Source organism: Paramisgurnus dabryanus, chromosome 3 (assembly GCF_030506205.2).
Source record: "Paramisgurnus dabryanus chromosome 3, PD_genome_1.1, whole genome shotgun sequence".
In the NCBI taxonomy this organism is placed as follows: domain Eukaryota; kingdom Metazoa; phylum Chordata; class Actinopteri; order Cypriniformes; family Cobitidae; genus Paramisgurnus; species Paramisgurnus dabryanus.
The window spans coordinates 10,642,864-10,656,243 of NC_133339.1; the positions used below are offsets into that span (position 1 = coordinate 10,642,864).

Sequence of the window (13,380 nt, forward strand, 5' to 3'; positions counted from 1 at the left end):
CCCTACACAAACCTAACTCTAACCCCAACGCCAGGTGACAACTGTTTCTAACCCCAACGCCAGGTGACAACTGTTTAATTTCGCGTACACTGTTTAATTTCGCGTACACTGTTTAATTTTGCGTAATCTAACCCTAAACCGACGCGCAAATGGTAATAAAATAGGAAAGAGAATGCAACGGACGTAATAGTATTGAAGTCCCCAGTTCGTCAAAAAATGACGCGAAAGGTATACCCTTCACGTCAACATATGACGAATGGTCAAGTGTCGTCAAATATTGACGAAATGGGGTGAGACTGTGTTACTTATAGATGTTCTTTATTTGTCACAAGCGTCCTGTTGATGACATTGAGATGTTGACAGTGCAGTAATGATGCTTTGTAAAGCTCATTTTGTCTAAAAGAAACTCATATCTGTCCCTTATAGTTGAATCACTCCTGCCCACGTACTGCAACATAATGGGTACGGCACTGGCTGATTGTTAACATTACAACATCAATATCCACCAGATTGTCAATTTTTTTCACATTTTTAAGGAGTAAAATGTTTAAAAACCTTCAGATAAATGAGAAATATCAGTGACATTAGCGCCCACGCCCGTGACACTCATTACATTACATGACTTCTGTTATTATTATGACACAAAGATGTGTTTGGCAAAAATTATTTTCGACAGGAGTTTTGAAGGACCCCCAAATATGATGAACCTTACTGTATGGGAGGGACCTTCATGCTAAACTACAGGATATTCCACCGAATTAGTGCTATTTTCAAGTTGTAACTCGTCAAGTTGATTTTTAAATCTTTATTTAAAGGATAACATCACCATTTTTCAATATTTTACTATGTTCTTACCTCAACTTAGACAAATTAATACATAACTCTCTTTTTTCAGTGTGTGCACTTTTAATCTTTGTTCAGCGCTTCGTAAATGTGTTAGCATTTAGCCTAGCCCCATTCATTCCTTAGGATCCAAACAAAAGTTTGATTTTGTGCCACCATACTTACTTGTGTACCTACTCATGTAACAGTCTTTAAATAGGGAAATCATGGAAGTTTTGGTGGCTTCTAAATTCATCCCTGTTTGGATCCTAAGGAATGAAAGGTGCTAGGCTAAATGCTAACACATTCACAATGCGCTGTATAGTGATGTAGTACTTGAGTCCGGTCTCGAGACCGATTTCTGCTTTCTCTGACTCGTCTTGGACTTGTTCCTTCAAAGACTCGGTCTTGACTCGGTCTCGGACTACAGTGACAGGAGAAGGACTCATAATTTTAGACTGAGTCCTTGAGACCAGCGCATTTTTATATATAAATAAATTGTCATATATAAAAAAAACACACAACACATAGCAATGATATTAAAATGCAGTGTTGACGAGCATTATTTGAAAATGACATCCCATGGTGCAATGCAAAGATACTGCCATCAGAGCCGTTTATCTCTAGAAAAATAGGCAGAAGATGATGCATGTGTTTGGGATTTTTTTATGATATTTAAAGCATAGTCCATATTAAGATGTTAAGACTGCTCCTCTAAACACTTCCCAATCTAGCTTAGTCTGTAGGCCTAACTGTTGATTATATACTGGGATGATATTAAATCATGAATATGAAAACTGATATGTTTTTATGGTCTTGGTCTCGACTCGGACTTGCTTCCTCAAAGACTCGGTCTTGACTCGGGCTCGACTCTATTTGAAAACCAATGGTCTCGGTCTTGACTCGGTCTCGAACCTTCAAAGGCTCAGTCTTGATTCGGACTCGGCATAGGCGGTCTCGTCCCCATCACTAGCGCTGGACAAAGTTTAAGTGTACACATTGAAAAAATATATGTATTAATTCATCTAAGTTCATGTAAAAATATACTGTAGTAAAATATTGGAATATGGTGGTGTTTTCCTTTAACACTAATCTTAATAACACACTTATTTTACTTTTCAAAATAAGTATTGGTCATTATCAAGTAACTAGTTTATTTTTTTAAAGGAGCGGTGAATCAAAAACTCAATTTTAACTTGATAATTTGTTATATAAGAGGTCATCAATACTTAGATGAACATCCTGCAAGTTTCAGAACTGAAAACGTCCGTGCTACTGAAATATAACCGTTTTTGGCACCAAGCCAGTAAAACAAGCCAGTGTGGAATTCGGAAATCTATGACGTCAAAGTAGAATTGAAGCACCGCCCCATAGCCAAATACAAGGACCACTTTTGAAGTCCCGCCCACAGCTTCGCGTGACACACGTGTGTCTCAACAAGTAAATATGTCTTTAAAGATTGACAAATGTAACCAAAATGACTTTTAAATACATTTTTTCTGAGAGACTTTTATTTTGACGCGGTGATCTGTTATGATAGACTGGAAACGCATTTTCGGTTGTGGAAGAACCGCGTGGGAACAACACAGAAGCTAAATACTTTAATTCGGAGGCTTGGAACATAACATTAAATGCCTGGAAAAAGTTTGCTTTTTAAGAAGTTCCAGCTCGTGTGGGGAGTGTTTGTTAACTTTGGTTACACGGATTTATTTGCAAAGAAGTCGATGCTGGATTTGCAGAGAGACTGTGATTAAAAGCACCACTTATATTGGATCTGACAACAATGACACAGCATTATACACAGTAAGACATTTTACTTTATTTAAGTTACTGCGTTTAACTATTGCTTTGTTAGAAGAGATCGCTTGATATGTCTGTTGTAACATCCGTGTCTAAACACGTATGTTTGACTGTTTTAATTTACTAAAAACATTAAACGATTAATAAAGATACACCACTTAACAACACGACTGTAATTTAACGGTAGAAATATACAGTGTTATTTATAAAGGAGGATTTATCAGCCGCAGTTTAGATTCTGATGCCCGTTTACTGTGTTGTATACGGTAATTTAGGCGAGTTACGTTTGAAAGGTCAAACACTCAACAAAGCTTATTTTTTATCTTATAACTGTGGTATTTAACATTACGTGAATGTAAAAGCAACCTCACAAGCACAATCAAATTATACAAAGTTATTGATAAGGATTTATTAGCCGCAGTTTAGATTCCGATGCGCGCTTACTGTGTTGTATACGGTAATTTAGTCACGTCGAGTTTTGTTTCTACTTTAATATACGTATTGTCATTTATGTGTATCATATTTAGCACCCAGAATCTTTTGTGGCTCAAACATATTTGTGTTCGGCTGCTATTTTTATCACATTAATGTTTTTAAAACATTTCCCCACATGTAATGACGGGGAATGAAGCCGTCCAATCATAGCAGTGGGTGTTTACGTCCAGGTCTTCAATGCGGCCCGCCCCTTCAAACGAACCATTTCTCCAGACAGCCACTAATCTATGTTACAAAATAGCCTATTACTTATTGTTTTTGATGTTTTTGAATGTAAAAACCACGCGGACATCAGAAGTAGACATCAGGCAACAGTATAAAACAATAAAATCGACAAATTCACCGCCCCTTTAAATGGTTTCTTTGTAGAAGATTGAGACATTTTGGTAACAGGACTGAGTTTTTAACATATATTTAGCAAATACATGAAAATAGCTGCATTAAGTATTTGCTAACAGCATGAAGACACTGAGCAAATTCTAGTGGTTTACCATTTTTTTATTTTAAAATAAACCGATAACAATAAAAATAAATAATATAGATTACAGGACTGAACATTAAGATTTTACATTCACAGATAGAATCAATGTCATAAAATATACAGAAAATAAAATTAGAAAAGTAACTTTTGTTCCTCACATGGCCTTTAGAAGATCCAGATGATGTCACTTCCTCTTGAAAATGTGAAATATTCCTAGATTTGTGAAATTCTGGGGAAATGACTAAAATATGCATTTTATCTTAAATATTATTACTTTTTCAATGCTATAAACATTTAAAGTAAAGACAGGATATGGACAAAAATGCAAAAAAAATAAAGTTCTGAAGAATTTTATGCTTTATATGTTAAAAATGTAAAAAACTACATTATAACTGGCAGCTATTTGCCAGTAACTTACTGTAGATTTAAATTGATGTTATTTACTGCCAACAGTTTGTTCAAAGTTAATGAACATTAAACATTAACAAGTCACTAACAGAACTAAAAAACAGCCTTATGCAAAGCATTCTGGGAACCAGAAATCCTCATCAACCTTTTACTGTTTTTATCCTTCAGATTTTCTTTCCCAAATCGCTTTGCATGATGCTGTTATTTTAGTTTTATTCTGTAATAAAGACTTGTTAATATTTAATGTTCATTTAACTTTGAACAAAATGTTGCCAGTAAATAACATCAATTTAAATCTACAGTAAGTTACTGGCAAATAGCTCTACAGCATTTTTTTACAGGGACGGATAAAACAATGTTATTTTTCAATGTTTTATGTCATTTTTATTAATGTTTTAAATTATATTGTTTAAATTTGGTGTTAGATGGACATGCAGGACACTTTCGGTGGAATGGTCCAAATATTAATTTATAATTTTTTTATAAAAAATTAAAACTCTTTTAGATTAATAGTAATTTTGATATTATAAAGACAGCATTTTTCAGATAATTGGCAATATAGTAGATTTTAAAACTTTTGCTTAGTCTCTTTTCTTTCAAATTTTGTTTGCCGATCTCAAATGTAAATGTAAAGAGGATAAAGTTAAACATGTGCTTCACTTCCTTCAGGTGAAAGACTTTAATAAGTTGCTCAAATGATTTTTCTGCTTATTCAACTTTGCTCCCCGCGGGTCATGCAAATTGGCCTTAAGCTCCAAACGGTTTAAATCCACCTGATTAAATTCTCTTTCTAGATTCTCTCCAGAGGTTTCGGACGCCCGTTCTGTCCGATTCACTGTTTTAAAGCCGCTCGCACACATTTTGCATGCGAGCATGAAGAGATGACAGTAACAGTTCACCAGAGATCGTGCCCTTTTCCATTCGCTTTTTCCATGAAGTTGATATTTTGAAGCATGTTTGCATCGCATTTATATATGCAACATGGGAGAGCAGGAGCTGTCAGGAGCTTTACAAAGGACAAAAACAACACCATAAGCATAGCCATACAAGCCCTGCGCTGTGTTTATCTGAAGCCAACGATAGCTTCATGCATATGCAAATAAACCTGGCTGACGTTATGAAATTTAGTTTCTTTTCTGAGCCTAAATGTCAGTGACACACAACTTTTAGATGGGGTTGCTTGAGATGAAGGAACTTTAATGATGCTTTTCCGTCATATTCGGAGGACGATGACGTTCCTCGGTTTATCTCCTGTTGTGTTTCACCGATGAAAGACAGGCATGTGTATTTTGTGAAGTACTAAATGAATGTGTGTGTTTGTGTCTTTGCAGCTCAACACTCTGTAGATGATCTGGCGTGGCAGGGCGACCTGGACGTGCCGCTATCATACAGTACGTACCTTGCACGTTTCAAGTTTTCTATGCATTTAAATGCAATGCGTTTTTCATTTATCTGTATCTTTAGCTTAAGTGGATTGGTTTAACGTCCATGTTCCCTGTGGCTTCACACTGTATATATGAAGGTTTGAACCTTGTGAACCTTATAAGTTATATAACAGCTGAAATGAGTTTGTTGCTCATTCATGTCTTGCTGTTTTTTGCCAGTACAGCATCTCTGGGTTATTAATGACTGTGCAGAATTCTCCTCTTTGTTACCATGGTGATCCTATTAACCATTGTACCGTGTAATTCCTGAACTATGCTAAACTGAAACGATCTTAAATCCGTCTTTGTCTGAGACCTTGGGATTATTCTATTGACCCAACACTAATTACAGTATTAATTAAACACTATATCTTACAGAAACATTATTAGAGATGTTTGCTAAGGCAAGCATCACTGCAGACATTGCTTTTATGTATATGAACAAATCCTCAACCCAAATTCAAGTTCGTCTTGGATGACTTACGCTTCCAGGCATGCACGTTGTTGGAGGAAAGTGTGCTATTCATTTTTTAAACCATTAAAGGCACAATATATAAGATTTTTGCTAAATATCACCAGCAAAGTGCTATATATATTGTCAGATCCATTCCTATTGACAGTAGAAGGTGAAGACTACTATCTTTCACAGCATCATCAAGCTGCAGCCGCTGTTGTTGTTTAGAAAAAATATAGTGGTGAAAATGACATATTGTGCCTTTAAGATTTGTGAAGTTTTATCATTCTGACTGTATTGTACTGCACACAGGCCCGAAGCGTCCCAATGGCCCATCACAGTTTGCCATTGCGCCATGTTTTATTTACCTGAATGCAGTATGCCCATCTGTAACAGCTGTGTGATGAATAACAATAGATTTGGTTTTGCCCCGTAAGCAGAATGTTGATATCAGCAGCTGTGATGTTTTCAAGACTCATACCTGTTAAAACATGACATTTCGAAGATCAGTGCCAAGTATCGGTCAGATCCACTTAGACATCAGACATTAACGGCTGTCTGTCAATTTTAACAGCAGACAGGTCTGACAGAATGATTGACAGGCTTGGTGTAAAGGTTGTGTCACATTGTCTAACTGTGTGATGTCTTTCACACCAATGATCCATGCGGGATTCGATATGTTGAACAGGCTTAACACATCAAATGTCTAAAAATAAACGCTTTAGTAGTAAATAACTTTTGGCGAGCTCAGATGCAAAAGCCTCTAAACGTCACCTTTTATACGTTCATCAAATACTTTTGCTTTAAATCGTCTTGATCCCGGCCTCAGGACTGTCAGAAATACCGAATAACAGAAATACAGAAATATTTGAATCCATTAAAGCCTGATAAAAAATGCGAATCTACAAGAAAACATATCAGACGCACTTAATTTATTGTTGATACAGCTGCAGTGTAAAATGAATCATTTTCTTTTGGGGAAATGTTTGACTTTGTATTGTATCTCAACATATTTAGGCATATTTAAATAAAGTTAGAGACTTTACTAAGACATCTTTTTTACCAAAGGCATGAGACTTAAAAGGACAGTTTGCAGAAAATTTTTTAGTTCTATCATCCTTTACTCATACCTTATACTTTCCTACTATGCAGTGGTGGCCAGTGACTTCGTTTTCGAGTGCGCCTGATGCGAAGTTCGTCACAACATTTAATTAGCCCCTCATGTGTGTGGTTCGTCATTTCAAAATATATGTGATTTATGATAAAAGAAACGCTCACGTTTGCCAGATACTCGCTTAATCTCATGTGTAATCAGAGTTCAGTAATTTGTGAACGTGAGCGTCTCTTTTTATCATTGCATTTCAACGCGTGTGCAACAGACTTGTATTTTGACATAATGCATGATGCACATTGTTCACATGATGCAACGAACACATATTTTGACATGACACATGATGCACATTGTTCACATGATGCACAGCAAAATCACCAGTGTTAAATGTACACTGCTGGTGTTTAGGTACCCATATACACCAGGAGTGTACATTTAACACTGGTGATTTTGCTGTGTGCAACGAACACATATTTTGACATGACGCATGATGCACATTGTTCACATGATGCAACAAACACATATTTTGAAATGACACACGATGCACATTGTTCACATGATGCAACGGACACATATTTTGACATGAAGCATGATGCACATTGTTCACATGATGCAACGGACACATATTTTGACATGACGCACGATGCACATTGTTCACATGATGCCACGAACACATATTTTGACATGACGCATGATGCACATTGTTAACAATAATGCAACGAACACATATTTTGACATGACGCATGATTCACATTGTTCACATGATGCAACGAACACATATTTTGACATAACACACGATGCACTTTGTTCACATGATGCAACGAACACATATTTTGACATGACGCCTGATGCACATTGTTCACATGATGCAACGGACACATATTTTGACATGACGCACAATGCACTTTGTTCACATGATGCAACGGACACATATTTTGACATGACCCATGATGCACATTGTTCACATGATGCAACGAACACATATTTTATAAATGACACACAATGCACATTGTTCACATGATGCAACGGACACATATTTTGACATGACGAATGATGCAGATTGTTCACATGATGCAACTGACACATATTTTGACATGACGAATGATGCAGATTGTTCACATGATGCAACTGACACATATTTTGACATGACGAATGATGCACATTGTTCACATGATGCAACGGACACATATTTTGACATAACACACGATGCACTTTGTTCACATGATGCAACGAACACATATTTTGACATGACGCCTGATGCACATTGTTCACATGATGCAACGGACACATATTTTGACATGACGCACAATGCACTTTGTTCACATGATGCAACGGACACATATTTTGACATGACCCATGATGCACATTGTTCACATGATGCAACGAACACATATTTTATAAATGACACACAATGCACATTGTTCACATGATGCAACGGACACATATTTTGACATGACGAATGATGCAGATTGTTCACATGATGCAACTGACACATATTTTGACATGACGAATGATGCACATTGTTCACATGATGCAACTGACACATATTTTGACATGACGAATGATGCACATTGTTCACATGATGCAACAAACACATATTTTGACATGACGCATGATGCACATTGTTCACATGATGCAACAAAAACATATTTTGACATGACCCGTGATGCACATTGTTCACATGATGCAACAAACACATATTTTATAAATGACACACAATGCACATTGTTCACATGATGCCACAAACACATATTTTGACATAACGCATGATGCACATTGTTCACATGATGCAACGGACACATGTTTTGACATTACGCATGATGCACATTGTTCACATGATGCCACAAACACATATTTTGACATGAAGCACGATGCACATTGTTAACAATAATGCAACAAACACATATTTTGACATGACACATGATGCACATTGTTCACATGATGCAAAGGACACATATTTTGACATTACGCATGATGCACATTGTTCACATGATGCAACGGACACATATTTTGACATGACGCATGATGCACATTGTTCACATGATGCAACAAACACATATTTTGACATGACACACAATGCACATTGTTCACATGATGCCACAAACACATATTTTGACATGACGCATGATTCACATTGTTCACATGATGCAACGAACACATATTTTGACATGACGCCTGATGCACATTGTTAACAATAATGCAACGAACACATATTTTATCATGACGCATGATGCAAATTTTTCACATGATGCAACGAACACATATTTTGACATGACACATGATGCACATTGTTCACATGATGCAACGGACACATATTTTGACATTACACATGATGCACACTGTTCCTCGAAAGAGAAGTCACCAGCCGCCACTGCTACTATGGAAGTCAATGGTGCCCCAGATCTGCTTATTTACAAATATTCTTCAAAATATCTTCATTTGTGTTCAGCAGAACAAAGAAATGTATACAACTTTGGAACGACTCGATTTCATTTTTCAGTGAACTCTCCCTTTAAGTTTTTTAATCTCTCTCTCTCTCCCCTTAGAGAAACCCTGTATTAAATCTTCTGAGCTATGAAAGATTAATCTTCAGAGCAATAGAGTTATCAGTTATGTTTCACTGAAGTATTATTTCTGTCTCAGATGTATCTATAAAAATCCTTGGGACAAATTAAATTAGACATAAATAAGACAGTGGTTGGCATATAGTAAGAGTATATGTTTTGAATATAGATAAATGTGTTTAAATGCTGAGTTAGGATTCGTCACAAGGTTTCTTCCTCATCTGTTTACGCATCTTAAGATGTTTTATCACCACTGTTGCATTTGTCTGCTCAGGAGGCGAGAGTGTGAACAATGTTTTATGAAAGCACTATTCAATTAAATTGAAATGAAATGAACGGCGTAGCTTCTCGGAGATAAAGATTTCATAGCTCAGGATATTTCATGGACTTTTCGGTTGTGTTTCATTTACGTATCAACCACGCGGTGGGAGATATGAGACAATTCTAGGACACATTAAGAGTATGGAGCTGTACAATGAATGTAGATTGTAGGTAAAATAATCTACTAAGAAATTTTTTGAGTTCATCGAAATCTTTTCAAGGGGACATATTATGCCCATTTTTACAAAATGTAATATAAGTCGCAGGTGTGCACAGACTGTGTCTGTGATGTTTCAGCTCAAAATACCCCACAGATCATTTATTATAGCATGCCCAAAATGAAAAAAAGTGCTGTTTTCATGCGTGTACCTTTAAATGCAAATGAGCTACAGCTCCTCACACCCTTACCAACAGTGTTTTTGGTTAAAAATAGATCTGATTTCCGTGAATACAGTCTGAGACAATCGTATATTTAGCCAAATTATCACTACAATATGCTAACAAACACTTTTAGAAAAGCTTAAAATAAGGGTCAGTCAAAAGCTGTGGGCGGGGCTTTATCAGTGTGACATCACATTTACAATAGAATCGAAACAGAATATCTAATGAGACTGCTTTGGTTAAATGGAAATTAAAAAAGGAGAGGGGGGATTTTTTATTGTTCACACACTGTAAACTCATTTAAAACCTGACTTTTCACAGACATGCAGTATAATAATGTATGCAGACTTACAGTAGATGTGGTACATAGTCTCTATACTAGAGAGATACCTCTACAGTACCTGTCAGTCTTTACATCGGCATGATGATTTAAGGTTTGGGCGGGGCAGACAGTGGTCTTCAACAGATTTATTTGACAGCGTTGCTGGGGAGATGTCAGACGGTAATGACCCGGGCCAATCCGAGCCATCCATCTAAATGACACGGCCGAGTAAGATCAAGAATTCTCCGTCAGACGAGCCGGCCGTCTGTTTATCAAAGTGTGATGTACTCACAGTCCGAGAGATTTTGTGTGGTCTTTTAGTGGATTAAACAGTGAGGATGTCCCAGGTGGCCGTCCGAGCGATTGATCAGAATTATTGATTAAGGATTTTAAATGTTGCCCAGAAACATACACACATTTTAGCTTCTCAAAGGGATGTTGTGAGTCTAATGCGAGCAGAAACATCAGACAAAATGTTCAAAAAATTATGACAAAATGATGGTGACCCAAACACAGCTGAGCTGCATGTCCTGATTCATGTTTGCCCAGACAGAAGCACTGATGTTGTTTTCATAATTGTCTGTCTGGAACATGATGCTATCAAACAACCAAATGCAAAAACACTTTTTTTACTTTATTTTACTTGCATATTCATATTCAAGTTCATTTCATAGAATTTAGATTCTTTCCAAATATATTTGCACATTGGGACATGCATATTAGAAATAGTGGGAAATTGTATCCTAGAAATTGGAAAAACCAGGGTGTGATTTTGTTTAATAAAAAATAAATAAATTATGAACCACAGGCTTACATTGATTATTCAGGCTATTAAGCACATTTTTGTAACTGATTAAATAAAATATGTATATGCACCTGCCCTGAGCCAGATACGAACCGTTCTGATCTGGCATGAGAGTCGGAGGCTCAAGGCTATGGGCTGTAACATCTGTTACTAGATCACTTCTTCAGGTTAGAGATTAAGGTTTCTTTTACTGGATAGCTATCACCGACTAGCTGGTCTCCGTTATCGAAACTTAATAAAACAATTACAGAACCTGAACTGTACATGCCAGCCCTTTCGAAAATTAACCATGGTTTTATTGTGGTAAAAGTGTGGTAACCATTTTTGGTGTTTTGATTACTATTAGCAAACAATGGTTTTACCACACGATAGTTTAATTATGGTTTTTGAAATTTTTTTAGTGTTTTAGTTTTTTTTATTTCAACTGTAGTAAAACCATGATTAATTTTTGTAAGTGAGACTACATTACTTCTTTATGCTTTTCTCCAGATATGCAAAACACTTGATTATAATTATAATATTTAGAAAAAATTGCAATGCATAATGTACTCTTAATATACACGGCAAAAAAAAAAAACAAGCAAAAAAATGCCAATAGGGTAAGCAAAAAAATATGGAAAATATTTCTTAAACACTAAATTCAAGAAAAAGTCAAGAAAAATTTGCTTACCCCATTGGCAGATTTTTTTGCTTGTTTTATGCACAAAATCACTTGATACTTTATATTTTTAGTCTAAAAACTAGACTTATTTTCTTGGGTTGTTTTGCCCATCAAAAAACAGCATCTTAATTTAAGAATTTTTTTATATTTTTACTGAAAACAAGACAAAAATACTAAGATTTTTTTTCTTGAAAATAATTTTTTTGCAGTGTAACAATTAAACACTGCAAAAAATGACTTTCTTACTTAACATTTTTGTCTTGTTTTTAGTAGAAATATCTGAAAATTCTTTAAAAAGAAGCTTTTTTATGAGCAAAATGACGTAAGAAAATAAGTCTAGTTTATAGACGGTTTCATCGGACGCACGTGATACACGTCTGGATCCGAACCTTACTTCCGGATTCGTTTTTTTTAATGGTCTGACTAGTTGCTAAACTGATCTCTTGAACGAATACCTCATCGAAAATAACAAATGTTTTGGTTTCCTAGGTAATCTATGTGTTGTTTTTTTTGCTTGTTATATAAATAAACTACGTTTAAAGAACTTTGTTGTTATTTTTTCTTAGCGGAGTTTACCGGAAGTTACGTGCGGACCGCGACAGCCGCTTGTTAATGTTGTTACTGCTGAAACGGTCTATAGACAAAAATATACAATTCAAGTAAATTTTAACTTTAAACAAGCAAAAAGATCTGCCAATGGGGTGATAAAAACAATCTAAAAATAAGTTTTCTTAAACACTTAATTTAAGCAACATTTTCTCACCCCATTGGCAGATAATTTAGCTTCTTTTAAGCACAAATTCACTTAAATTGTATATTTTTTTGTATAAATTCTAGACTTATTTTCTTGGGGCATTTTGCTCATCAAGAAAATACATCTTGATTTAAGAATTTTTTGATATTTTTACTGAAAACAAGACAAAAGTACTAAGTAAGAAAGTCTTTTTTTGCAGTGAAGGGGTTATATATGCCTACAAGACGTCAGACTTAGACATTTTGTTTGATGACAGACTTTTGACCTCTTTTTTGCTTTCCCGTGTCACCCTGATCATAACAATAGTTTCTACTGTCTCATCCTGAATGGTAATATTTCATGGATTTGTTTTCTGACAGTCCTGTAAAATACGATGATATGCTGCTTGCAATCCTTTTCATTTATTATTTGGCTGTATTGGTGCTGAAATAGACTATTGGTGCTTGGTGACATTTGGAAAATCTGGGCATGCATTAAAAAAGGATCATGACTAAACTCAGACGCACTGTCACCTATTGTCACATGAGCGGAAGATTTTACTTTGATATGAAATTATCTTTATTGTAGGTTGTTTGAT

The 13,380-nt window shown here is 35.7% G+C and overlaps 1 protein-coding gene across 2 annotated transcripts in view; it reads left to right on the forward strand.

The window, feature by feature from the left end:
• The window catches only part of LOC135768869 (protein shisa-6-like), a 97,994-nt gene that overhangs the window by 19,224 nt on the left and 65,390 nt on the right, over positions 1-13,380 (forward strand). For both annotated transcript variants that reach the window (XM_065278222.1, XM_065278223.1), the window contains exon 5: positions 5,338-5,397. In XM_065278222.1, the coding sequence (XP_065134294.1) occupies positions 5,338-5,397 (60 nt within the window). The remainder of the gene's footprint in view (positions 1-5,337; positions 5,398-13,380) is intronic.